At 42.3% G+C, this 24969-nt stretch overlaps 1 protein-coding gene across 1 annotated transcript; it reads right to left on the reverse strand.

The window, feature by feature from the left end:
• Positions 1-3958: 3958 nt before the first annotated feature.
• Positions 3959-12749, reverse strand: LOC120736156. The gene is made up of 2 exons (XM_040036142.1): positions 12416-12749; positions 3959-4770 (listed from the first exon to the last, which is right to left on the reverse strand). The coding sequence occupies exons 1-2, from the start codon at positions 12527-12529 to the stop codon at positions 3967-3969; spliced, it is 918 nt and encodes a 305-aa protein (XP_039892076.1). The 5' UTR covers positions 12530-12749; the 3' UTR covers positions 3959-3966.
• Between the last annotated feature and the right edge of the window lie 12220 nt (positions 12750-24969).

Raw genomic sequence — 24969 nt, forward strand, 5'->3', positions numbered from 1 at the left:
GGATGATGTGGTCCTTCTGGCTTTGCTGACATCCAGCTCACACTGGGGAAGTTCTGAGTGTGAAGAAAGGGGATGAAAATGAATATTTCTGAGTCTAATGTGATGGTTCTTAACAAAAAGGGGGGTTGAGTACTGACTCCCAGTTTGGAGTGGTTTCTGTCCAAGGTGGATGAGTTCAAATATCTCTGGCTCATTCTGTGGCTTTGCTACTGGTCAGTTTGTCTTGTTTTGTGTGCTGATGCTGCTTAAGAGAAACACCCAAGAAACAAAGTCATTGCCATCGGCCAGTCAGGAAATTGTTACATAGCTAATTTTAAATACAAAAAACAACTATTTACATTTCAACTTTTAACTATTTAAAGTTTCAGCTTTTTCCTTTTAAACAAATTTAAAGTGAAACAACACAAAACACTGCAAACCACAACACAATTAAATATAAATTAAAATATGCAAAACAAAAAGAACATGCACATTCTCTGTCATATGAGCCTGCATGAATAAACTTTCTGAATCCTTTATCATCCGCAACTGAAAATAGTTGTGGATCATTACTGTACCTTTCTAATGTGACAATGTTGTCTCTTCTTGTTGTCCCTGGCTCTCTTTCTCTCTCTTTCCCTCCGGCTCTGTTTCTGTGTTACTGCGAGTGTAACTACCGCCCCTCCCCCTTCTTCCCAGCGCAAAGCACAACCAGTGTTGCCAACTTAGCAACTTTGTCGCTATATTTAGCGAGTTTTCAGACCCCCTTAGTGACTTTTTTTTCTAAAAAGCGACTAGCGACAAATCTGGCGACTTTTTCTGGTGTTATTGGAGACTTATTTATGACGACTTTTGACGTGAAAGCGCGTATCGCTTTTACTCTCAACAAGCGGTGGGTGCTGCCGTGGGCACCTCGCCCGTTCCAAAGGGCTCACAGGCGGAGGATAGTCCTCCCCCAGCTGCTATCAGGGCAGAAGATGTTCACACCTATGCGTCCAAACTGCAAATGAATCGCGCATGAGCGAAGCCGCTGCTCCCGCACTGACTGTAACGCAGTCAGTTCTTCTTTTACTCTTATGCTGTTTTGTGGATCACAAGGTTTAAAACTACTTTAAAAAAACACACACACAAAGTAAATCCACCAGAGTGCCTATTTCGGGTCACCTTTGCTGTTCCAAGCCCGGATAAAGGAGCAGAGTTGGAATTGTGACATAAAGAAAAAACAATAATTGCTAAAAGAAATTTAATTTGTAGTTCTAAATAAACTCTAAATGCATTTAGGACGTTTTTTACTCACTTTATGTCTCTTCCACGATGTTATTTCTCTCTCCAACAACGTAGGTTACAATTACATTAGCATGACCAATTATGCAAATTAGGCGATGACGTCAATTAGCGACTTCTAGGCAAGGCAAGGCAAGTTTATTTATATAGTGTGGGGATGAACAAAAGTATTTTACCAGCACAATATAATCTGCAGTGTGATCATTGCTTTTAACAATGTAAGAGATAGCTTTAAGATGGCCTTAAGATGTTTATGCATGCTGTTATCATATTAAAGGAATTGCAATACATGCTTACAAAACACATATATCAGGTCATTTTTATTATCGTTTATAAGTTCATATTCTTGTATTAAGCCTTTAGTAGAGGTTCTTGATTAAAACATTTATTTAGTAGATGACATATACATAGTTTCAGTTCGGTTATTACATATATGAGAGTGGCTTCTGTCTCTCTGTCTGGTGAGAGGTCAGGAGCTAGTCGGCGAGGTGAAATAGGGTGCAATTGTGGTTAGCACACACACACACACACTTAGTTAAAGAGAATCATTTATAGGTGGAAGTTTAATCATGTTTTGCTCGGGGTGCAAAAGAGCAGTTTGTCGCAGAACTGCTGCTGATGTGTCAAGATGATAAGCGAGCATCCGGCAGTGACAGGAAGTACCTGCCATGAAGATAGAAGACAATGTTCTTTTTAAACTGTGTTAAAAGTCATTGTGGTTTTGATTTGACGTATGCATATATTGTATCTGATGACGCATGAGATGCAAGCCCTGATGGTATAAAATATCTGTTTATGCTTTGATTAAGTCGAAGATCAGCCATGTCTGCAAACAGAGCTGGTCTTCCCACGCGTGTATTTCATTAAAATCAATTGTTTGACCAAGTTCTGGACCATGGTTGTTTGTACTCTCCTTCCCCAATATTTGAACCTTAACAATAGCACAATTCAACAACAAGGTGATTCAAAGTGCTTTACAGAGACATTAAAAAACAAAAACAAATACAAAGCATGATTTAAAATTGATTAAAAAAACAGTAGATAAAATCAGAACAGTAGATAAAATCAGTAGTTAAAATGTAAGTTTTGAAATTTAAGCTTAAAAGTGTGGATTTGGTGTTTTATTCAAATGCAGCTGAGAATAGGTGAGTCTTCAACCTGGATTTAAATAAACTGAGTGTTTCAGCTGATCTGAGGCTTTCTGGGAGTTTGTTCCAGATATATGGAGCATAAAAGCTGAATGCAGCTTCTCCGTGTCTGGTTCTGACTCTGGGAACTGATAAAAAACTGGATCCAGATGACCTGACGGATTTGGAAGGTTGATACTGGGTCAGGAGGTCACTGATGTATTTTGGTCCTAAACCATTCAGAGCTTTATAGGCCAGCATCAGAACTTTAAAGTATATCATCTGACGGACAGGCAGCCAGTGTAAAGACCTCAGAGCTGGACTGATGTGGTCCACTTTTTTGGTCTTAGTGAGGACTCGAGCAGCAGAGTTCTGAATGAGCTGTAGTTGTCTGACTGATTTTTTAGGTAGACCTGTAAAGATGCTGTTACAGTAATCAAGCCTACTAAAGATGAATGCATGGACTAGTTTTTCCAGGTCCTGTTGAGACATCAGATCTTTTATCCTTGAAATATTCTTGAGGTGATAGTAAGCTGATTTTGTTATTGTCTTAATGTGTTTTTCTAAGTTTAGGTCTGCATCCATCACTACACCCAAATTTCTTGCCTGGTTTGTGGTTTTTAGGTGTATAGATTGAAGTTCTCTGGTGACCTGTAATCGTTTTTCTTTGGCACCAAAGACTATTACTCAGAGGTGGGAAGAGTACTCAAAATTTGTACTCAAGTACAAGTACTGTTACACTGGTTAAATTGTACTCAATTACAAGTAAAAGTACTGGTTTTAAAAAAATACTTGAGTAAAAGTACAAAGTACTCTTCTCAAAAACTACTCAGAGTGTTAATTACTTTTTTTTTAATGCCGTCAATAGCAGGCATTCAACTCGATTCACCAGTATAAATATTTATGTTCAAAGCACATTACTCAGATGAACAAGGTATAGAAAGGTAACTTTTGTAAATAAATGTAGATATAAAAGAAGGAATTTTATTTGTTAAAACAATGACAAAAATGTTTCTGAACATGCGTAGAACCGTTTAAACTTTTCCCCATACACTGAACAACAGGCAGGTAAGTGTCTTAAACTCTTAGCATTTCTGTCACACTTTACTTTCTGAACCTTTTGTTCAGTTTCAGCAAGAGCTGGTTTGGACAGTAGTTGTTGGATTACTGGCAGGAGCCATCCCATAAAGGAAGTGGACTCAGACTGAAGGATGTTTGAAGCTTTCACCAGTGGCTTCATGGTGGTACAGTACTCCCTAAGGAATGCAACTTCTGCAGGACTCAACCTGTAAGACACAACAACAAAACCCACCATGACTATAATAGGGATCTTCTGATTTAATATTAAGAGTCTGCTCATGTTTTTAACCATCCATTAAGGAAAATTCACAAAATTTGCAACCATATTGGTAGGTGTCCAATTTTACTCACATTTTCACCTTGAACTCCTCACAAATGCTCCTGATGGCATCTTTCCCCTTCTCATCAATGATGCGTATTATCCTTTCAATGGCAAGGTAGGTTGAATTCCACCGTGTTGCATTCAGACGAATGATCTGTAGCTCACACTTGTCCTTTACCACTTCATTAGCCAAATGAGACCGGCCAGTTTTGTTTCAAAAGGCCTGGCATTTTGCAGCGGGAGTTGATACTCCAAACCAGAGTCTTCATCAAGAATTGCACTTGCCTCATGGTAGTCAATATGGTCAGTCAGGTCAAGAGTTTCTGGGTCTGCTTCATCTTCAGCTTCATCTGCATCATTTTGTGCCCCAAACACGTGGAAGGCCTTGACAAAGTTGGATCCACTATCAGTTGTGGTTCTTACAACTTTGCCTCTAATCTTGTATTGGCAATGGATATCATCAAGCGCACCAGCAAGCATGTCAAATGTGTGAGACCCTCTCAATCTTTTGCACGCTAGTGCTGCAGATCTTCTTTCCAGGGACTCTTCCTCTATCCAATGGCATGTGACTCCAAGATAACTTTTCTGATGAGCTGACCAACAATCAGTAGTGGTAGCAACAGATTTGACTTTATCCAATGCTGCAACCAAAGTCATCTTCATGTGATCAGCAGCTTCACAGATTCTGGCACGGACAGTGGGTCTGGAGATGACTTTGGCTTGAGGTTGTAATGTGGTAACCAATTCTTTGAAAGATTCTACCACTGCAAATGGCTGTAGACCCTCACATATGAAATTGATGACAAGCTTGTCAACAGTTGCTTGTGGAACATGTTTGTTTGCAGCTCTCAACATCAGGTCTGGTAACTTGGCTTGTGTATTTGCTGAGAGCTTGTTTGGTGTGGCTGTGGTCTTTCGCTGACGAGATGTTGATGCCACAGTGATATTGTACTGCTCAATCTTCGATGGATGTTTCCTCTGTAGAGATAAATATTATCATACATCAGGTTCATAAATTACTTCATAACATCACTGTGATTAACACTAAAGGAAAACACATTTTTAAAACATCATTCAACTAGACTTGAGCTAATCTTTGATTGTTTAGCATAGTATAAAAGAGTGGTGAATTTGGTCAAATCTTGCAGATATATTGCTGTATTTATTTACAAATGTAAACCAATTTTGAATGATCATTGCAAAAAACATGAATTTCTGTATACATTCTTAAGTTCTGTAATCTGTATACTATCTGTAAAAAGAGTATCGACCAATGTATCAGTATCTAAATTTTTAACTCCTTTTTATCAGTATCACCCTAAAGTTTTCAGTATTAGTCAGGTCCTAAAAATACTAAGAGAGCAAAATATGTGTATATAGCAAATCTAATTTAGGAAAGGGGATCACATACACAAAAATGCTGCCCATACAGCTAACAAATAAAAACAATCCACATTATATTCTTTAAAAAATATATCATATTGGGCAGAGTTGGGGAGTAACGGAATACATGTACCGCCGTTACGTATTTAAAATACAAAATATGAGTAACTGTATTCCGTTACAGTTACCGTTTAAAAAGGTGGTATTTAGAATACAGTTACTTTGTTGAAATAAATGGATTACATGGTGGTCCTCTGTAATTTTGGTCATTCCACGCCGCGCATTGCGGCTCGAAACCCAAACAAAACACGCGAGAAGAGGCTGTAAAAAAAAAAAAAAAAAAAAAAAAAGCGTCCTGTTGGTGGCGTTAGTCAAACAATGGAGCCGGAGCCAGCCGGAGCCAGCCAACAGAGTCAGCAGTGCACGTTGGGCAGGAATGCGTTTCAGAGTTAGAAGTTCCAACACCATTTCATATTCAAAGAAGAAAGGGATGGGCGGAATTTCACAGTGCAATGCAAACTCTGCTTGCCAGCAAAGAAGATGCTCTCTGCGTCAAAAGACTCCACCTCCAACCTAAGAAAACATCTGAAAGTAAGTTATTTTAAAAAAAACTAAAGTTAACATACTGCAAATATCTTATTTTAGTTGTGGTAGCTACCTAGGCTATGTGCCACTTCAGTAGCTTCGATATAATATTGCTGTGATTTTAGCTAACATTGTTAGCTGGCGTTAGCTAACGTTAGTTCATAGACGGGTAAACTTGATGGATAGCATTAACGAGCTGTAAATTATGGTGTGCAGCTGTGAAAGCCATCCCAAAATGATTAACAGTAGGGTGGACATTAAGGTTGGGCGAGATTAAAAATTTTTCCAACCGACAATCGTCAGTCAAACGATAACCAACATAATCGTGCAGGTGACTTGTTAATGGGCGGAGCAATGTAATAATGCACGGACTGATTTGCGCATTTAGAACATAAATAGAAAGTTTAGTTTGGGGGGGATATTTTTTCTTTTTTTCTTGTTGGAGTTTCTGTATTAACATAGCTACTTTTTGGATTATTCATTTATTTATTCGAGATGCACCAAATTGCACAAAAAACTTAACTTTACCTCTGATATTTTTTTATGGTCGCTGGAAGTGACATTTTGGTTTTTAACTTATTTGTTTTTTGGTCGAGTATCTAAGACATAAACACTGGAACACAGTTAAAGTGGGAAAAGAAGTCAGTTTCTTTGTATCCCTCCCCACCATTGTGGTTTGTTTATTTAAATTAAATGTTTTGTTTTTTTCTGAAGATAGACTACTGCTTTTCTTTCATTCTGTTATGAGTTTGAGTAAATGAATCGCTGCATTTGTTTATGCCGTTAAAACACCACTATTATATTTTCCATTGACTGCTTCTCTTACCTTCAACCAACATTATTATTATTATTATACTTACTCATGGGCAAAAAAAATTAAAAAATTCCTCTTGTAAAAACAATCGGCGAAAGGCTCAACTTATTGTTGATAGTCGAGATATTCGTCCAGTTGCCCAACCTTTTTGCAGTGATCTCAAATACAAAACAATTTCTTCATCAGTAATATTTTATTTTTTGGTTGGTCTCTCTCTTTTTTTTTTCCAGAGGATGCATCCCAGGGTTATACACAGTTTACCCAAAGCAAATACATTGGATCATGTTGATGATGGCAAAGACACAGCCCCTCCTCCTCTCAAACAAGCCATCCTTAGCACTCCAGCCATCACCCAAAGGAGAGTAAATTCCTTGATATTTGACTTCATAGTCAATGAAGTGCAGCCCTTTTCTACCATTGAGAACACCTCATTCCGTAAGATGGTTGAAGGACTAAGTGGGGACAGGAGTCCTGTTTGCAGAAAAACATTGATGACTCACATTGAGAAAACCTTTCCAAAAATGAAGGAAGCAATAACTGAAATTCTTCTACATACTCAAAATGTGTGCACAACAGCAGATATCTGGACTGCGCATCACAGAAGTTTCATTGGCATTACATGTCACTGGATCGAGTCAGACACATTGGATCGCAAGTCTGCTGCACTGGCATGTGAGAGGATAAGAGGCCACCACACTTATGATGTTATTGCCGCCAAAATAAGTCAGGTTCATGCTGAATTCCAAATCCAAGGCAAGGTTAGTGCTACAGTCACAGACAATGGGAGCAATTTTGTAAAAGCTTTCAATGAATATGGAGATTCAGAAACAGAAGATGATCTGGAAGACACAGATGATGTACAATTTAATGATGTCACTACAGTACTTGAGGAGGAGCAAGAACACGAGGAGGTGAACTTCTTTTTGCCACCACACCATCGATGTGCTGCGCACACACTAAATCTCATTGCCACGACTGACCTTGATAAAGCTGCTTCACAGCAGGGTGTTTCCAGAAAATTATATAGGAGTGCAAAGGCAAAATGTGCAGCCATCTGGAATAAGGCTCATCGCTCATCAGGTGCTTCTGATGTAATTGAAGAAATTGCCCAAATGAGATGTGTTGTACCTTCAGTGACTAGGTGGAGCTCAGAATACCATGCAATCGAGAAGCTAATGAATCTACCTGAAAGTCAGCTCAATGAAATCTGTGAACAACTGAAGGTGGCAAAACTGCATCCTCAAGAGACAGTGTTTCTCAAAGAGTATGCAGCCACTCTGAAACCACTTGCCTACTCAGTCAACCTGCTCCAGGGGGAAAAGAACTGCTATTTCGGATATGTGATTCCCACCCTTCTCAGTCTGAAAGCCAAGTTATCTGAAAAGTTGACACAAGTGCAATTTTCAACTCACATCCTCTTAGCAATCGTCAAAGCAATTGACACTAGATTTGCAGCTGTATTAGCCTCCCATGAAGCAAGGATGGCAGCATCCACCATCCCAAAATTTCGACTCTGGTGGCTTGCTGATGATGAGAGAGAATCCATGAGAAGAACAATGGTCCAAGAGGCCCGTCTCCTCAACACAGAACCTTCTAATGACACCAGCACCACTGGACATGCCTCAGTGGGAAATGAGCCGGAAGATAATGACGACAGCTTCTTCAGTTTTCAGAGTACACAGGTGACCTGTTCTACAGCGGAGGATGAGGTACAGAGGTATCTTCAAGATTCAGATAAGACATTGACCTCATTAAAGGGATATCCATTGATCAGAGCCCTCTTCTTAAAATACAATACAACTCTGCCGTCAAGTGCTCCTGTCGAGCGTCTCTTTAGCCACGGAGGACTTGTTTTCACCCCACACCGTAACCGCATGACAGACAAACACTTTGAACAGGTGCTCTTGCTGCGTTACAACCGCCTTTACTGGACTGTAGACTAGGCGAAACAGATGTAGGTAGTCTGCTGAAACTATCTTGATATTGTTCACAGATAGGGCTTGAAACCTCAGTATTTTGTAGTCTTTAGTATTTGTTTTTGGCATGCATTCAAAAAGCAGCACCTCATATGTTTACTGCAATTGTTCGCCAATTATTTGATTTTTGTGGCCAATTAAGGTTTTCAACCAAGCAGTTCAGCACTGACACCTTGGACAGTTCTTTGTTGCATGCCTTTGTTAAATGGCCATAAGGTACTGTTGCTGAGTTGCATTAAAACATTCAAATCAAAATTCAAATTCAAATTCAAATTTTATTTGTCACGTACACAGTCATACACAGTACGATATGTAGTGAAATGCTTGGACAACTGCTCGTGACCTAAAGAAAACAAAAAAGGAAAAGGCTATGAATAAGATAGGAAATAAATATGAAAAATTAAAAAGGGTAAATTTAACTAGGAAGGAATAAAATATAGATTAAGGTTAAAAATGAAATAACTGTACAACACAAATTAGAATGAAGGGTAAATTTAACTGGGAGAATAAGATAAAATATATAAATTAAAGTTGAAAATAAAATAACTGTACAACAAAATACACAATATAGAACTATATAAGAATGTATGAAGAAATATAAATAAATATATACACAATAACAGCAGCATATACACAATAACAGCAGCGTGATTTAAGTAATGAAGTGAAAACAATGTTCAGAATGTCCAGTGTGTGTAAGAACTGTATGTGTGGGTCAGTACTGTGTGGTGGTGTGATTGAGAGACCGTATCGCCTGCGGGAAGAAGCTCCTCCTCAGTCTCTCTGTGTTGGTCTTCAGGGAGCGGAATCGCTTTCCTGACCTCAACAGAGAGAACAGTCCGTTGTTGGGATGGCTGAGGTCCTTCACGATCTTCCTGGCCTTGGTCCAGCACCGCCTGCTGTAGATTGAGTGCAGGTCAGGGAGCTCGGAGCGGATGGTGCGCTCAGCTGACCGCACAACCCTCTGTAGAGCTCGTCTGTCCTGCATGGTGCTGTTCCCGAACCAGATTAAGATGTTTCCCGTCAGGATGCTCTCTATGGTGCAGGAGTAAAAGTTCCTGAGCACCTTGGAGGGCAGTTGGAAGTCTCTCAAGCGTCTGAGGTGGTAGAGACGCTGACGGGCCTTTTTCACCACGGTGTTGATGTGACAGGACCACGACAGGTCCTGCGTGATGTGAACTCCGAGGTATTTGAAGCTGTCCACTCTCTCCACTGGGCACTCGTTGATGACAGGGGTCTGGTAGTTCCTCTCCTGCTTAGTGCTGAAGTTCACTATCAGCTCCTTTGTCTTACTGACGTTTAGAAGGAGGTTGTTCCTCTGGCACCAGTTCTCCAGATTCCTAATCTCCTTCAGGTAGGCCGTCTCGTTGTTATCAGAGATCAGGCCCACCACGACGGTGTCGTCAGCAAACTTGATGATGGTGGTGGAGCTGGTAGTGGCCACACAGTCATATGTGTACAAAGAGTACAGCAGGGGGCTCAGAACACACCCCTGGGGGGCTCCAGTGCTGAGAGTGGTGGAGGCTGAGACATGTCCGCCCATCCTTACTGCCTGTGGTCTGCCAGTTAGGAAGTTGGAGATCCACAGACACATAGATGAGCTGAGTCCCAGATGCTCCAGCTTGGTGGTGAGTGTGGAGGGAATTATGGTGTTAAATGCAGAGCTGTAGTCTATGAAGAGCATTTTAACATAATTCCCCCTTCTAGTGTCCAAGTGAGTGAGTGATGTGTGGAGGAGATGAGAGATGGCATCGTCTGTGGAACGATTTGGACGGTAAGCGAACTGTAGTGGGTCCAGTGTGTCTGGTAGTGAAGAAATGATGAAGTCTCTGACCAGGCGTTCAAAGCACTTCATCACTACTGAGGTGAGGGCTACAGGGCGATAGTCATTGAGAGAAGCAGGGTGGGGTTTCTTCGGGACAGGAACAATGATGGACTCTTTGAAGCATGTGGGGATCACCGACTGAGATAAAGAGATGTTGAATATCTCAGTGAACACAGGAGCTAGCTGGTATGCGCAGTCTCTTAGGATACGACCTGGGATGCCGTCTGGTCCTGCTGCTTTCCTGGTGTTCACTCTCTTGAAGGCTCTCCTTACTTCATGCTCGGAGATGACAAGCACGTTTCCGGTGCTGGCAGTATCTTCCTGTCTGCAGCCGTTAGCGCCGCTAACACTAGCATCGTTGGAGTCCTTAGCTGCAGCCTCGAAGCGAGCATAGAAAGTGTTCAGCTCGTCTGCCAGAGTCACGGCCGCGTTCGTCATACCGGTTGTTGGTGCTTTATAGTCCGTTATTGTCCTTAGTCCCCGCCACAGGCTCCTAGAGTCACTCTGTTGGAGTTGTGACTCTAGTTTCCTCCCGTAGCGCTGCTTCGCCTCTTTCACCGCCCTCCGCACGTTATATGACGCGGCTTTGTACGGGTCCATGTCCCCCGTCTTGAGTCCCGTGTTGTAGGCAGCGGTGCGGGATCTCAGAGCGTCGCAGATGGTTTTATCCACCCACGGCTTCTGGTTGGGAAACGTTGTGATAGTCTTTGTCTCCACGGTATCATCCGCTAGTTTCCCGATGAATCCCACAACCGCTTCCGTAAACACGTTGACATCATCATCGGAGCTGTTTCTGAACATGCCCCAGTCTGCGTCATCGAGTGCGTCCTGTAACGCGGCCACCGATTGATCCGTCCAGCACGCGACCTTCCTCTGAACCATATATGAAGAACATATGTCTTGTTTTAAAAATTATATCTAGGGGTAAGGTTTAAAATGTAATTTCTCATTGTTACATTGAGTTTGAGTATCTGAGTTGTATTGAAAAATCTTTTGTAATTTAAAATTATTGGTGGAAGAATAATATTGACAGTAAATGCCAAAATAATATATTTTTCATTTTTGAGTATAATTTTATATATTGCCTTTTTTTGTCCTAATAAGAAAACAGTCATTGAAAATGCTGATATTTTTTCTCCTTGTGCAAGGCTACTTTTTGTTTTAACTAAGTGATGTTGGTGACCATAACAGTAAATACTTTTCAATGGCATATTTTATGTTTGTCTTCCACTTGTCAGCTTTATAAATAAAAAAAATGTTAAGGAAAGACTGTGCTTTTTTTTATTATCTTTAAGAAGACAAAACAGCTTATACAAACATACCCAAGTCTTTGCTCCTCTACATTACATATATTATCTTAAGTTGGGCCTAACAGTTAATTGGTAAAGAAAAACAAACAAGGATTTGCAGGATGTGATAGCAACATTCATGTAGTTGTAAAAAGCATAACAATATATTAAGTAATCCAAAGTATTCAGAATACGTTACTCACATTGAGTAACTTAACGGAATACGTTACAAAATACATTTTGGGGCATGTATTCTGTATTCTGTACTGGAATACATTTTAAAAGTAACCTTCCCAACACTGATATTGGGAAACATATAACCCTACTGATTAAGAGCCATGTGACTATGATAGACCTATATCAAGCCAATGATACTGATCAACTGATCCATCAATCGGGCTCTGGTACATGTCAGCTGAGAGCTGGAAGATTAATTTGAGATGCAGCTCAGCACTGTGTTCAAGTTTGTTTGTTTTTTTAAATATAGGGCAGCTGATTGTAGGCCTGTGAGTTTTAAATGACTACAAATTTAATTTATTGTAATGATGGTGGTTATCCAAATAATAAGCTAAAACATTCCTATGAATTGTAGCTCAATTATGCATGCACACACACGCACATTAGCTAGCTCCGTCTTATTTTAATATCAGGCTAACCAATGGCGGTGACAATATCTTAGCCAAACTAATAACCTTAACACACATGAAAAATAAGAAGGCAATATTGTACACATAGTTGTAAAACTTCTTACCTCAATGTGTTTTTTTAGATTAGACGCTGAAGTCTTGTAAGCTGAAACGACTGTAGAGGTCAAACAAAGTTTGCACTGCATCTGGACGTTGTCTCCATTTCTTCCTCTGTACATGAAAATTCCTCCAGGTACGCGTCCTCCATCTTTTCTACGTCATTTTCATGGCTGACAGTGTTGTCCTCTGTCTCCATTTTGGCTTCTTTGTCTCCAAATCTTCCGTCTATAAAGTAGTTTGTACTCCACCATTTAGCACCTCTAGACACCTGTGCCTGCTGCTGCAGCAGAGTTTATTCTTTGCTTACGTCTTAAATTGGCGAGGTCGCGATTGCACGGCCTTATTGCCTGCAAAAATGCAGACGAAAGGTTTGAATATTAATTCAAATTGTGGGCGTACTCAGTAGCGAAGTAGATTACATGGTGTAAGTTGTACTCAAGTATGAGTAAAATTACACACTAGAAAAATTACTCATAAAAGTACAAGTACCCAAAAAATCTACCTAATTACAGTAACGTGAGTATTTGTAATTCATTACTTCCACCCCTGCTATTACTTCAGTTTTGGTTTTGTTTAGCTGGAGAAAATTGTGGCACAACCACTCATTAATTTCCTCAATGCATTTACCAAGAGCCTGTACAGGGCCTCTGTCTCCTGGTGACATTGTGATATATATTTGTGTGTCATCTGCATAGCTATGATAGTTTATTTTGTTGTTCTTTATAATGTGCGCCAGTGGGAGCATGTAAATGTTAAACAGAAGGGGTCCCAAGATGGAACCTTGGGGAACTCCACATGTGATACTTGTCTGCTCAGATGTGAAGTTACCTATTGATACAAAATATTTCCTGTTTTCTAAGTATGTTTTGAACCAGTTTAGTACAGTTCCTGAAACACCTGCACAGTTCTCCAGTTGTTTGAGTAATATGTTGTGGTCAACTTTATCAAATGCTGCACTGAGATCCAGTAAAACTAAGACTGACATTTTCCCACTGTCTGTATTCAGACATATGTCATTAAACACTGGTCAGAGCGGTTTCAGTGCTGTGGTTCTGTCTAAAACCTGACTGGAAGGCATCATAGCAGTTATTCTGTTTTAAGAAGTAATTGAGCTGTTGAGAAACTGCTTTTTCAATGATCTTACTTAAAAATTGGAGATTTGAGATTGGCCTGTAGTTGTTCATTTGTGTCTTGTCAAGATTGTCCTTTTTCAGTATAGGTTTAATTACAGTAGTTTTTAGTGGTTCTAGAAACACACCTGACATTAAAGAAAAGTTGACGATCTGTAACAGGTCTGACTCCAAAGTCTTTGAGACCTTTTTGAAAAAACTTGTTGGCAGGACATCTAAACAGCAGGAGGAGGAGTTCAGTTGATCTAAGATGTCCTCCAGGTCTTTGCTGCTAATAGGGTGAAACTGTTTGATGGTGTTTAAACAGTTTTTCGGTGGACACAGTACATATCCTGAATCTGCTGTTGATGTACCAATTGTTTGTCTAATCTTTTGGATTTTGTCTGTGAAGAATTTGGCAAAGTCATTGCAGGCCATGGTCGAGTGAAGTTCAGCCGCCACTGACACAGGAGGGTTTGTTAGCCTGTCAACTGTAGAAAATAAGACCCGAGCATTATGACTGTTTTTGGTGATGATGTCAGAGAAGTAGGACCTTCTTGCACTCCTCAGTTGTAAATTATAATTGTGAAGTTTCTCTTTATAGACGTCATAATGAACCTGGAGGTTTGTTTTTCTCCATCTGCGCTCAGCTTTCCTACACTCTCTTTTTTCATTTTTCACCAGTGTGGAGTTTCTCCATGGAGACTTTTTCCTTCCAGAGATAACCTTCATCTTAATGGGAGCAATAGTCCATTACATTTAACATTTTAGCATTGAAGCTATTGACGAGCTCATTGACTGAACCTCTGGACAGATCAGGTGTTAATGGGAAGACCTGGTTAAAGATCTCACTACTGTATTCAGTTATATACCGTTTTGTGATCACTGCTGTTGATATATTTGTGTGTGCTGAAATTTTACCTTCAAAGAAAACACAGTAATGATCAGACAGTCCCACATCCAGTAGCGGTTTTAGATACGGGCGACACGGGCGGTTGCCCGGGGCGGCATCATGGTGGGGGGCGGCATCACGGGTATCGGCAAAAAAAAATTAAAAAAAATGCTCGTACTCATGCTGCCCCGACGTCATGCCAGCGCATATTGGGAATGGCATAGGCACCGATCGGTTTTCTATCGCCCATTTGCTGGGTGTAAGGGCGCCCTCCGTTTGCGAGGTGCGCCTGCTGCTTGCGGCGCAGGCAGGAGAGGGCGGGGCGGCGGGAGATTCACTGACCGGCTGGATCTAAAAACCAACTCGCAAAATAAAACAAAATAAAAACAAACCAACAAACACGAAAACACCAGACATTATGATACAGACTTATAATTTGCACCGATGTTTTTTCTCTCCGCTACATACAGTCCATTATATAGAGAGACAAGACGACGAGGCTCCAGTTACAGCAAACAATATATATAAGAAGAGTAAGAAAATAAATATACACTTTAGGACTAGGGGTAAAGGGATCAATAACAATTTATAATTTACAGTTTGATTTAAAGTCTCACACACAACCCGTCGAAAGGGGAGGGGGGCGGCTGCTTCCAAATAGAGCACATTTCATTCATAATGATGTAAATCCAAACCCATCGTGTATTCATGATTTGAATCCTGGGTTGTGTGAAATCTCAGAAATAAACCCTAGACAAAGTGAATCTGTGAACTAAGGTGTAGGTGTATTAGATTACGTTGTGGTGATCCTTGGGTTGAGGGATGGGTGTTCATACTGGAGTGCAAAATTAAAATCAGTGGAAGATGGACAAGAAAAGTTCAAAGCCATCAGGTGCTCAGTTTAGAAAAAAGAGAAAAGAAGAGGAAGAGAAACAAGCAAAAGATGCAGGTAAGCAGATGTGTCATTGGATAATGGCAGGTTATCCTGAAACAATCAGAATCAGAATACTTTATTAATCCCTAAGGAAATTATGTGCGTTACAGTTGCTCCAAGAAGAAATGGTAAAAATAGCAACAGTAACAGACTAAACTCCAAACAATACATTATGTTACAGATTTTAATATTAATTAGTCATTGTCAATTGTTGATTCGTCCTGTTCTCATTGTATGATAAATTATGATGGCTGTTTGGTAGCCGTTTGCATACAATGCATACTCTTACTCTCTTCATATGTGTGTGTGTGTACAACAGTTTTATGTTAATGTACAATCCTTAATATGTTTTGTCTGTGTGTGTGTGTGTGTGGGGGGGGGGGGGGGTAGGGGCACCAGAGGGAGTGTTCGCCCAGGGCGCCAAACAGGCTAGGACCGCCACTGCCCACATCAGACACAGTAACCTTTGAAATTTCCAGGCCCTTGGAGATCAGTAGGTCAAGAGTGTGTCCTCTATAGACTTGTAGTCAAGACCGCCTAATCCGAGACCAAGACGAGACCAAGACCAGAGGGTATTGAGACCAAGACGAGACCAAGACCGAGACCGAGTCGAGACGAGACCAAGACCAAGACCGAGACCGAGACAAAAAAGTCTTTAAACTGCAGCCAGATGCTATTCTATATACATATGCAGGACACCTTAAACTAGTTTTTTAATTAAGCAGCAAGGCAGAACAAAGTCGGGCCTGTATCAAGACACAGGGACTAAACCCCAATTCAACCAGACCCAGAACTGATCCGGAATTAAAACAGGACTACAACAGTAACCAAGACAGAACCAGAATCAGAACTAAATTATAGTAGCACTAAAAATCATCATAGACCTGCACTACACTTATTTTTTAATTCTACCAAAGTACAATATTTAGATTGAGAAAAGTTTATATAATTATTTAGCCTTGTTGTGCAAACAAGCCTGCATAACTTAATAAATATAGAATTTGAAAAGTAACAAATGGTATCTAAAAAGAAACACTAGGTACGAGATACATGTTCTGATGAGTTTTGGCAAACAACCATTTGACTAACATGTGTGTCTCACCTGCTCTTGTTCCATCTCTGTTCTGTCGTCATTCTCTCTCTCCCTCTCTGCTCCTCTCTCTCCCTCTCTGTTCCTCTCTCTCCCTCTTTGTGCTGACAATCAAACCAAACACCAACATCATCAAATATACAGTTGGAACCAGATATTTACACACTCTTCAGATAAAAACACAAACACTTTTTTAATTGTAACATCAAATCAGACTAAATGTTTATTTTCTTTAGATTGATAAATATAAAAAACATATTTGTTAACTTTAAGAGTAAAGAGAGAAACTATCTGTATTTCTTAATTGTAAATGGCACCAAATTGTATTCAAAATTGAGCCACACTTATGGAGGACCACAGTTCTTTTCCTGGTGTTTTGGTTGACATCTCTTGATTTTCCCATGTCAAAGAAACAGGCTCTGTGTTTTGCCTTATATGCATCCACAGGTGTGCCACCAGTTTACTCACATGGACTCTACTAACCTATCAGAAGCTTCTTCAGGTCAGAATGGAATCGTCTGGAGTTTTCTTATTAATTAACAATAAACTTAGTGTATATGTACTCCTAAATTTGATGAAAGTGATTAAAATAGACAGCTCCCTCTTTTTATTCTGACATTTAACTAATTCAAAAGATATTTCAACATTTATTTATCTAAAACAAAAGTTTGCTCTAAATTGATGTTTAACAGTAAAAAAAAGTTTTTATGTTTTCTCCATAAAGTGTATGTAAATATCTGGTTTCAACTGTGAATATACTGCTGTGTATTGAAGTTCCTCTTGTTTTGCATAGATATACTGAACAACATCCAAAGCATAATATATAAAATAACATCTACCTGAGTTTTTTCTTTGAAAGAAGCTCCTTATGTCCATTGTTGTGTACATCAGTACACAATTGAAACCAATTTAGAGAGTTTGTTTAGCCGTGGAGGGTAACAACTGAAAATATGAAATGTAAGCTAAGACTCTCTAAAAAATCAGCATTGCTGTTCGGCTTTTTATTTATCCATTTGTTGATTCACTCGAAGAGCAAGTAACGCAACCAAGTGATCAGTTTGATATCAATCTTTTGTGATACACCGTCATATTTACATTATTAGTTCAGTACGAATGATTTGCTTTGGTACCTGGTCAAACTTAAGCTCTCCTCTGTCTGCAGCAAACTCGCAGGCAGCAGCTTCTCCCCCCTCGCTCACATGGGTGCTGTGCTCAGTCGCCTAGTGCCTGAGCTCGGATCATACCAAAATTAGGGGGAATTTACAACGGTGCGCTCTGTGCTTCGTGTGTTGTTTTTGTTTTATACAGTTGTCAGTCAGGCATCTAACTAACAAATTACACTCCAAAAGACCCCATGCTTCTGAAAAAATGACCCGGGCTTAAGCCCAGTAAGCCACCCCCCTGCTCCGCTGATGGTTGACTCCAAATCTCCCAAACACTATGTCGATTTGAGAACGCAGGACCGAAACAGCGAGACCAAGACCGAGACCAAGACAAAAGTCTGTCGAGACCAAGACAAGACCAAGACAAAAGTCCGTCGAGACCAAGACGAGACCAAGACCACGTAAAAGTGGTCTCGAGACATCCAACTCTAGTCCTTTATTACAGCGGTCCTCAACCCCCGGGCCTCGGACCGGTACCGGTCTGTGAGTCGTTTGGTACCGGGCCGCGAGTGTTGAGGCTCAGGTGTGAAATGTATGGTTTTCAGGGTTTTATCGTTTTTCAGCGTTATTTTGTTATCGTTTTCATCGTTAACTTGGTTTTCCTGGGTCTTTTCATGTGTGTTATGAATAAATCTTCTTTTTTTCGGTACCGATACTAGTTTTATTTTGTTGTATTTATCCGCGACACCTTAAAGGCCGGTCCGTGAAAATATTGTCGGGCACAAACCGGTCTGTGGCGCAAAAAAGGTTGGAGACCGCTGCTCTATTATGTGTGGCCTCTGTTACATGCTGAGTCAGCCCAAAGTTGCCCAGAGTGTTACTCAGGTCTTTAGTCCCTTTGTCCTGAGGGTTGTCCACATGGATGTTAAAATCCCCAACAATAATTACACAGTCAAAATCAACACAGATCACAGACAGCAGTTCACTGAGATCATTAAAAAAGTCTGTGCAGTATTTGGGAGGCCTGTAAACATTAAGAAATACAACTTTGGGGGCCTTCAGCTGTAAAGCCATATATTCAAAAGACTGAAAACTTCCAGGAGATAGCTGCTTACATTGAAATGATTCATTAAATAAGACAGCAACCCCTCCTCCTCTCCTGCTCACCCTGGCCTCACTGATAAAACTGTAGTTAGGAGGGGTCGTCTCGATGAGAACAGCTCCACTGTTACTTTGTTCCAACCAAGTTTCAGTTAAAAACATAAAATCAAGGCTGTGCTCAGTGATTAAATCACTTAATAAAGCCAACTTAAGCGTTTTAGAGGTATTATTTGCCCCCTCGTGTTTGGGAGCAGTCTGTGGCACACAAGGTATGTTTACTATATTTAAAGATCTTTTAGAGTGCAGCTCTCTGTGTTTTGACAAGGCCACATGTCTCCTTCTGTCACCTAAAAGTACAGAAAGTACAGAAAAAACCTTCTAGTAAACAGGGTCCCAGCTTCTCCTGGGAAAAGTCACCACTGCCATAATCCTCGCAGCCCGGACCCTCCACACATCACACATCAGACTGCGGAGACAGAGCATGAAGGTGGTAAGGAGGGGCTAAAGGGGGTGGGGCCAGGCAATGGAACTTCGATTGCTCTGTTGGGGGCGGGGCTCGATGGCGAACCTTTGGCTGCTCTAGTGGGATTGGGCCGGGGGGTAGATCTGAGCCCAGCATTGACCCGCTCCATCATCTCCTCAGTGAATTTCAGGTGTGGGGAGGAGGGAGAAAGGGAGGGGGAGGAGGGTGATGGCCTGTCTAGCGACTTTTAGGAAAACCAATAGCGATTTTCCTTACTGAGGAGATGGCAACACTGAGCACAAGGCTCGCGTGCGGAGTGAAGCGGAAAAAAAGTGCGAGAGAGAGGGTGAGAGAAAGAAAAAAAAAAAAAAACACCACGGCTCCTGTTGTGTGGTGTTAGTTCAGCAGGCATTACACACACACGCAGGTAGGAACAGAGGATTACCGGAGATAACTCCTTTCTTTATTTTTATTTTTCTTCTTCAAAAACCACAACCAGAACAACATACTCACTAGCGCCCTCTAGCGCTTCTGGTAAATGCATCTACAGAACAAATGCAATAGTATGTGTGGACACAACATCTCCCCCTTTGAACAAGGATTTCTTATGTGAACCTGACTTCATCATTCTGATGTATGTCACCTAATACACGTTTAACATATTTCACATTACTCAGTAACATTCACTTTCCCATGACAAAGTCTTGGGTCCAGCAAGGTGGGTTCCTCATCCTGGTGGGCCTAAGCCTACTATCAGACTCAGAGTTAGATGTTAAATCAGTTCCTGGTTTATGACAGTCCATTCTTGTGTCAGAATCAGTACCTGTGTTCAGCTCTGACAGAGCCGATAAGTGTGAGGCGTTCCAGGTCCGTCCATCATCCAGCAAATAAGTGTTTGGTCCTTTCCTTGTCATGACAGTCCTTGGTTTGGAAAACTTTAACTCGCCTTTCTTTACCTTCCATGGCTTCCTAACCCGTACCTTGTCACCAGGCTGAAAGTTGGATGGTTTGGCGTGTCTGCGAGCATCAGTGTATTCTTTCATTTTCATTTGCTTATTCTTAACTCTTTCGCACATGGTATGCCTCTCTGTCTGAGGAACAGGCATATCCATTACCTGCAACTTTGTTCTCATTCGTCGTCCATGGAGCAGTTCTGAAGGGGAAACTCCAGTTGTTGAATGAGGGGTTGCTCTGTAGTCCATCAGGTAAGTTCTCAGGAACAATTTCCAGGGTTGTCCTTGAATCGAGGCAGTCTGTAGGCAGTCTTTAACGCATCTATTGAATCTCTCAACTTCCCCATTAGCTCTTGGGTAATACACTGAGGATCTCAGGTGTTGGATTCCCCTGCTTTTCAGGAAGTCAGCGAACTCAGCAGAGAGAAATTGAGAGCCATTGTCACTTATCAATGTCTTTGGATTCCCTTCACGAGAGAAAACTATAGAAAGGAACTGAATGATAGAGGCTGCATCAGCTCGGGAAGCAAAAGCTACTTCAGGCCACTTACTAAAGTAGTCTACCAATGTGATGGCAAATCTACAGTCAGAAGGGGCTATTTCAAAAGGGATGTCCACAGACACCTTTTCCGAAGCAGCAGCTGGTAAAGGAATGGGTTGGAGTGGAGCATCATGGGTGACAGTGGACTTATCATTCTGTCTGCACGTTGCACAGTTCTTTATCAGTGTCTCTATGTGACAATCCATTTTGGGCCACCAGTACAATTCCCTCAGGCGTTGTTTGGTACGTACAATGCCTTGGTGAGTTTCATGAGCTATATCAGTGAGTTTTTTCTGCAACGACTCAGGCACTAGCAATCGATGTGTACCTCTGACAATGCACTCGTTCAAGACCGCGAGTTCATGGCAGATTGGGAAGTACGGCTGTAAGTCAGGTTCCAGTGACGTCTTCCTTGCAGGCCAGCCTTTCTGTATCTGCACACAGAGCTTTGTGAACACTGGACAGGCTTTGCACTCTGACTGGAAGTCATCCTCAGACACAGCACTCAGATCAGTGAGGATGGCTGCAACTGACTCCACATCCTCTGCACATGCCATGTCTGTCTCGGAAAGTGGGAGCCTAGAAAGACAATCAGCAACATGGTTCAATGACCCAGTTCTATATTCCACTTCATAGTCAAACTCCAACAGGCGAGCTGACCATCTGGCTATGCGTAGACCAGCTCTGTTATTGCCCTTAGTAGTCAGCAGTGTTGTAAGTGCTTGGTGATCTGTTCGTAGGAGGAATTTTCTGCCTCAGAGCCATGTGCACCATTTTTCAGCAGCCCAGACACAAGCTAGAGCTTCCTTCTCAACGATTGAGTATTTCCTCTCTGCATCAGACAAGCTGCGAGATGCAAATGCAACAGTATGTTCTGCATCATTACCGTCAAGTTGAGTCAAAACAGCACCTACACCGTAGTCTGAGGCATCTGTCGAGACTATGGTTGGCTTGCTGGGGTCGAACATCACCAGGGCAGAGCTGTGCACGATTAACCGCTTGACTTGATCAAACGCTGCTTGAGCTGCTTCGTTCCAGTGGAATGAACAGTCCTTACGCAGAAGAGCTCTCATAGGTTCAACAACAGTCACGTAATTTGGCACAAACTTGCTGTACCATGCACTCAAGCCAAGAAATGAGCGCAGGGTTGCAGGATCAGTAGGGGGCGGAGCCTGCAGGATAGCAGTGACATGAGAGTCATCTGGCAGCAGACCTTCTGGACCGATCTTTTGACCCAAAAAGCTCAGAGTAGTTTGACGGAGTTGACATTTGTCAACATTGAGTTTCAGTCCTGCATTGTTGATTCTGTGTAACACAGCACGCAGGTTGGCCTCATGTTCAGCTTCTGAAGTTCCGTATATGATGACATCATCAAGATAGCATTGCACCCCTTTCTGGCCACGTAGGATTTGTGTCATCATCTTTTGGAAGACTGCAGGTGCTGAACTCAACCCATAGCGAACTCTGCAGTACTGGTACAGTCCTTCATGTGTAATGAAAGCAGTGAGCCCTCTACTCTCTTCATGTAGTTTCAGCTGATGGTAGGCGGATTTAAGATCCAGGGTGGAGAACATGACAGCCCCACGCAGCTCAGACAGTATGTCCTCTATCAGTGGCAAGGGATGACTGTCAACGACCACCGCTTTGTTAGGTTCTCTCAAATCAACGCACATGCGTATGCCACCAGTCTTTCTTCTAGTGACTACAATCGGGGAGACCCATTCAGATGCATCGATTTTCTCTATGATGCCATGTTCCTCAAGGTTCTTGAGTTCTGCGGAAACAGCATCTCGGACTGACAGGGGTAAGCGTCAAAGTTTCTGCTGTATTGGCTTCACTTCAGGTCACACCTTCACTTTATGTACGAAGTCCTTTGCACATCCGAATGCAACTGGAGACTCACATTCCTGTTTACATTGAGTGGGCAGAGCAGAGGTTTGCTGAAGTGTAGCACAGACCTTGGGACTGTCAAGAACTAATTGTCCCCCTTTTATGTGTAGCTGGAGGGCAGTCACCAAGTCCATTCCCAGTATGGGTGTTCCTGTTCTCACAATAATAATGGATTGGATTTATATAGCGCTTTTCAAGGCACCCAAAGCGCTTTACAATGCCACTATTCATTCACTCTCACATTCACACACTGGTGGACAATGTAGAGATCTGTGGAGGCACTCTTGCCATTGTAAGTAATGTCAGCTCTAAGACACCCTAATACATCCAGTTTCTCTTTTGAATATAAGCTGAACAGCTGGATTACTTAACTGAGCCAAAATTTGTGCTGTAAACATGTTCAGGCAGTATGGAAACACCAGACCCTGTGTCTACTAGTAGCTTAACAGTACATGCCTGTACAGTATTTGGTACAGTGACAGTAACAGTGCACATCAGTTTAGCCGGATCACCACTGACACAATTGTCAACAGTTAAAACACACATTTCAGGCACAGTCACTTCATTAACAGGCTTATGAGAAGATTTACACACTCTCGAAAAATGTCCGATTTTCCCACACATATTACATTTGCAGTCTTTTGCAACAGGCTTTGTTTCACCAACAGCAATGGCCTTTGCATCAGCTATTGCAGCCTCTGTACGCCTAGCAATTTCCAAAGCTCGATTGAGCATCAAATCCTCCTCCATTAGCCGTCTTTCACGTATACGAGCATTATTTGTCTTCTCTACAAGTTGATCCCGCAACATTTCATTCTCCATAGCCCCGAACTTACATTGTCTCACGAGCTCACGCAGTGCTGCAACGTAGTGATCTGTAGACTCACCGACAGCTTGGGCTCGTTGCCTGAAACGGTATCTCTCGGTGACAACATTGACTTTAGGATGAAAGTACGTTTCCAAAGCCTTTACGGATCCCTCGTAATCATCCGTAGCGAGTGGTAAGGCGCTGTAGATTCGTTGTCCCTCCGTTCCCAAGCAGTGAATGAGCAGGGCCCTCTTCCTCTCCGTAGCAAAGTCATTACCCCCGATCGCCAAGTAGTTATCGAACAACTTTTTCCACGCAGCAAATGGAATTTTCGGTTCGCCCGGACAATCCAGGAACACAGCCGGGGGTTGCAAAGAGAGCAGAGCCATAACTTAATCACCACTACTCTCGTCGCCACTTGTTGTGTGGTGTTAGTTCAGCAGGCATTACACACACATGCAGGTAGGAACAGAGGATTACCGGAGATAACTCCTTTCTTTATTTTTATTTTTCTTCTTCAAAAACCACAACCAGAACAACATACTCACTAGCGCCCTCTAGCGCTTCTGGTAAATGCATCTACAGAACAAATGCAATAGTATGTGTGGACACAACAGCTCCCAATAAGGAGGGGGAGATATAGGAGAGGTGGAGGAAGATCTCAGCCTGGGAGTCTATTGTCTTGTGTAGTCTGGAAGATGAGTGGATGATGGGGTGGGTGCAGTTTTCTCTGTGGTGGGGTCGGGTGGACTGTCCCGGGCTCTGTGGGGCCAGGCGGCGCTGCCGAACTGGGCCCCGGTCCGGATGGGCCTGGGCCCCCCTTACCTGGCGGGTTGCAGAATATGGGGGTGCCTACTGGGGTCATCGGGGGAGCTTGCCCCAGGGAGGGGTCACTTGCCCCTTCCTTCCTTCCCTCCCCATCTCCAGCTGCCTCCCTCTTCCCGCTCCACCACAATCACCCACACATGCAGGGCCTTGGGGTAAAGGTGTGTCACCAGGGTGCAGGGGAGGCATCCCCCCCTCTGTCCCCTTCTGGCTGCCTGTGCCTCAATTTTATACCACAACTTAGACATTCACATTACTCACACTCTCATAACACATACATATAGGACCTTGGGGGTGGGCACGCTACATGAAATCCAAAAGACCATCAGGGTGTACACCTCACCCCTGGTGTCGTTGCCCACCTCTCAATTTTAAATACACGTAGACATTGAGGGCTATCAGCAGGGGCTATGCACTTACCTGCTGCTCTCTGGCAGGTAGCTCCATGCCCTCCTGGGTTTTAAATGCACCTTAGAACACACATGCATCAACACTACATATGAGCGGGCGGAGGGAGGTTTGGAGTCTTCACACACCCCCGTTCTCTGCAGCCTGTTGGAGCAGGGGGTCTGGGAGGAGGAGTCGGCCATCCGATTGGGGTCTGGAATGTGGGGCCTCCCTGCTGCTGCCGAGTTGGGGCAGTCTGCTTCTCTCCACCCCAGGGAAAAGGGTAACACTACCTGGGTCTGGGTGCAGTTTCCCCCTCCAGGGGCAAGGGTACCTAGACCTGGGGTATAGAGTACGCTTGGGGAGTGTGATTGTGTGTACAGTGTCTCTTTGTGTCTGTCTCCACGTTGGGTGAGTGCTGAGTAATTGCATATGAGAGCATGAGGGTGGGAATGGATGTCTG

The sequence above is a fragment of the Simochromis diagramma genome, unplaced genomic scaffold, assembly GCF_900408965.1.
Source record: "Simochromis diagramma unplaced genomic scaffold, fSimDia1.1 OVJJ01000816.1, whole genome shotgun sequence".
NCBI lineage: Eukaryota > Metazoa > Chordata > Actinopteri > Cichliformes > Cichlidae > Simochromis > Simochromis diagramma.

Excerpts from the sequence above, each read along its gene's own strand:
- LOC120736156 (XM_040036142.1), bottom strand. The coding sequence starts at position 12,529 with ATGTACAGAGGAAGAAATGGAGACAACGTCCAGATGCAGTGCAAACTT. Across the intron at positions 4,771-12,415 it reads ATCTAAAAAAACACATTGAG|AGGAAACATCCATCGAAGAT; the intron begins GTAAGAAGTTTT and ends TTATCTCTACAG.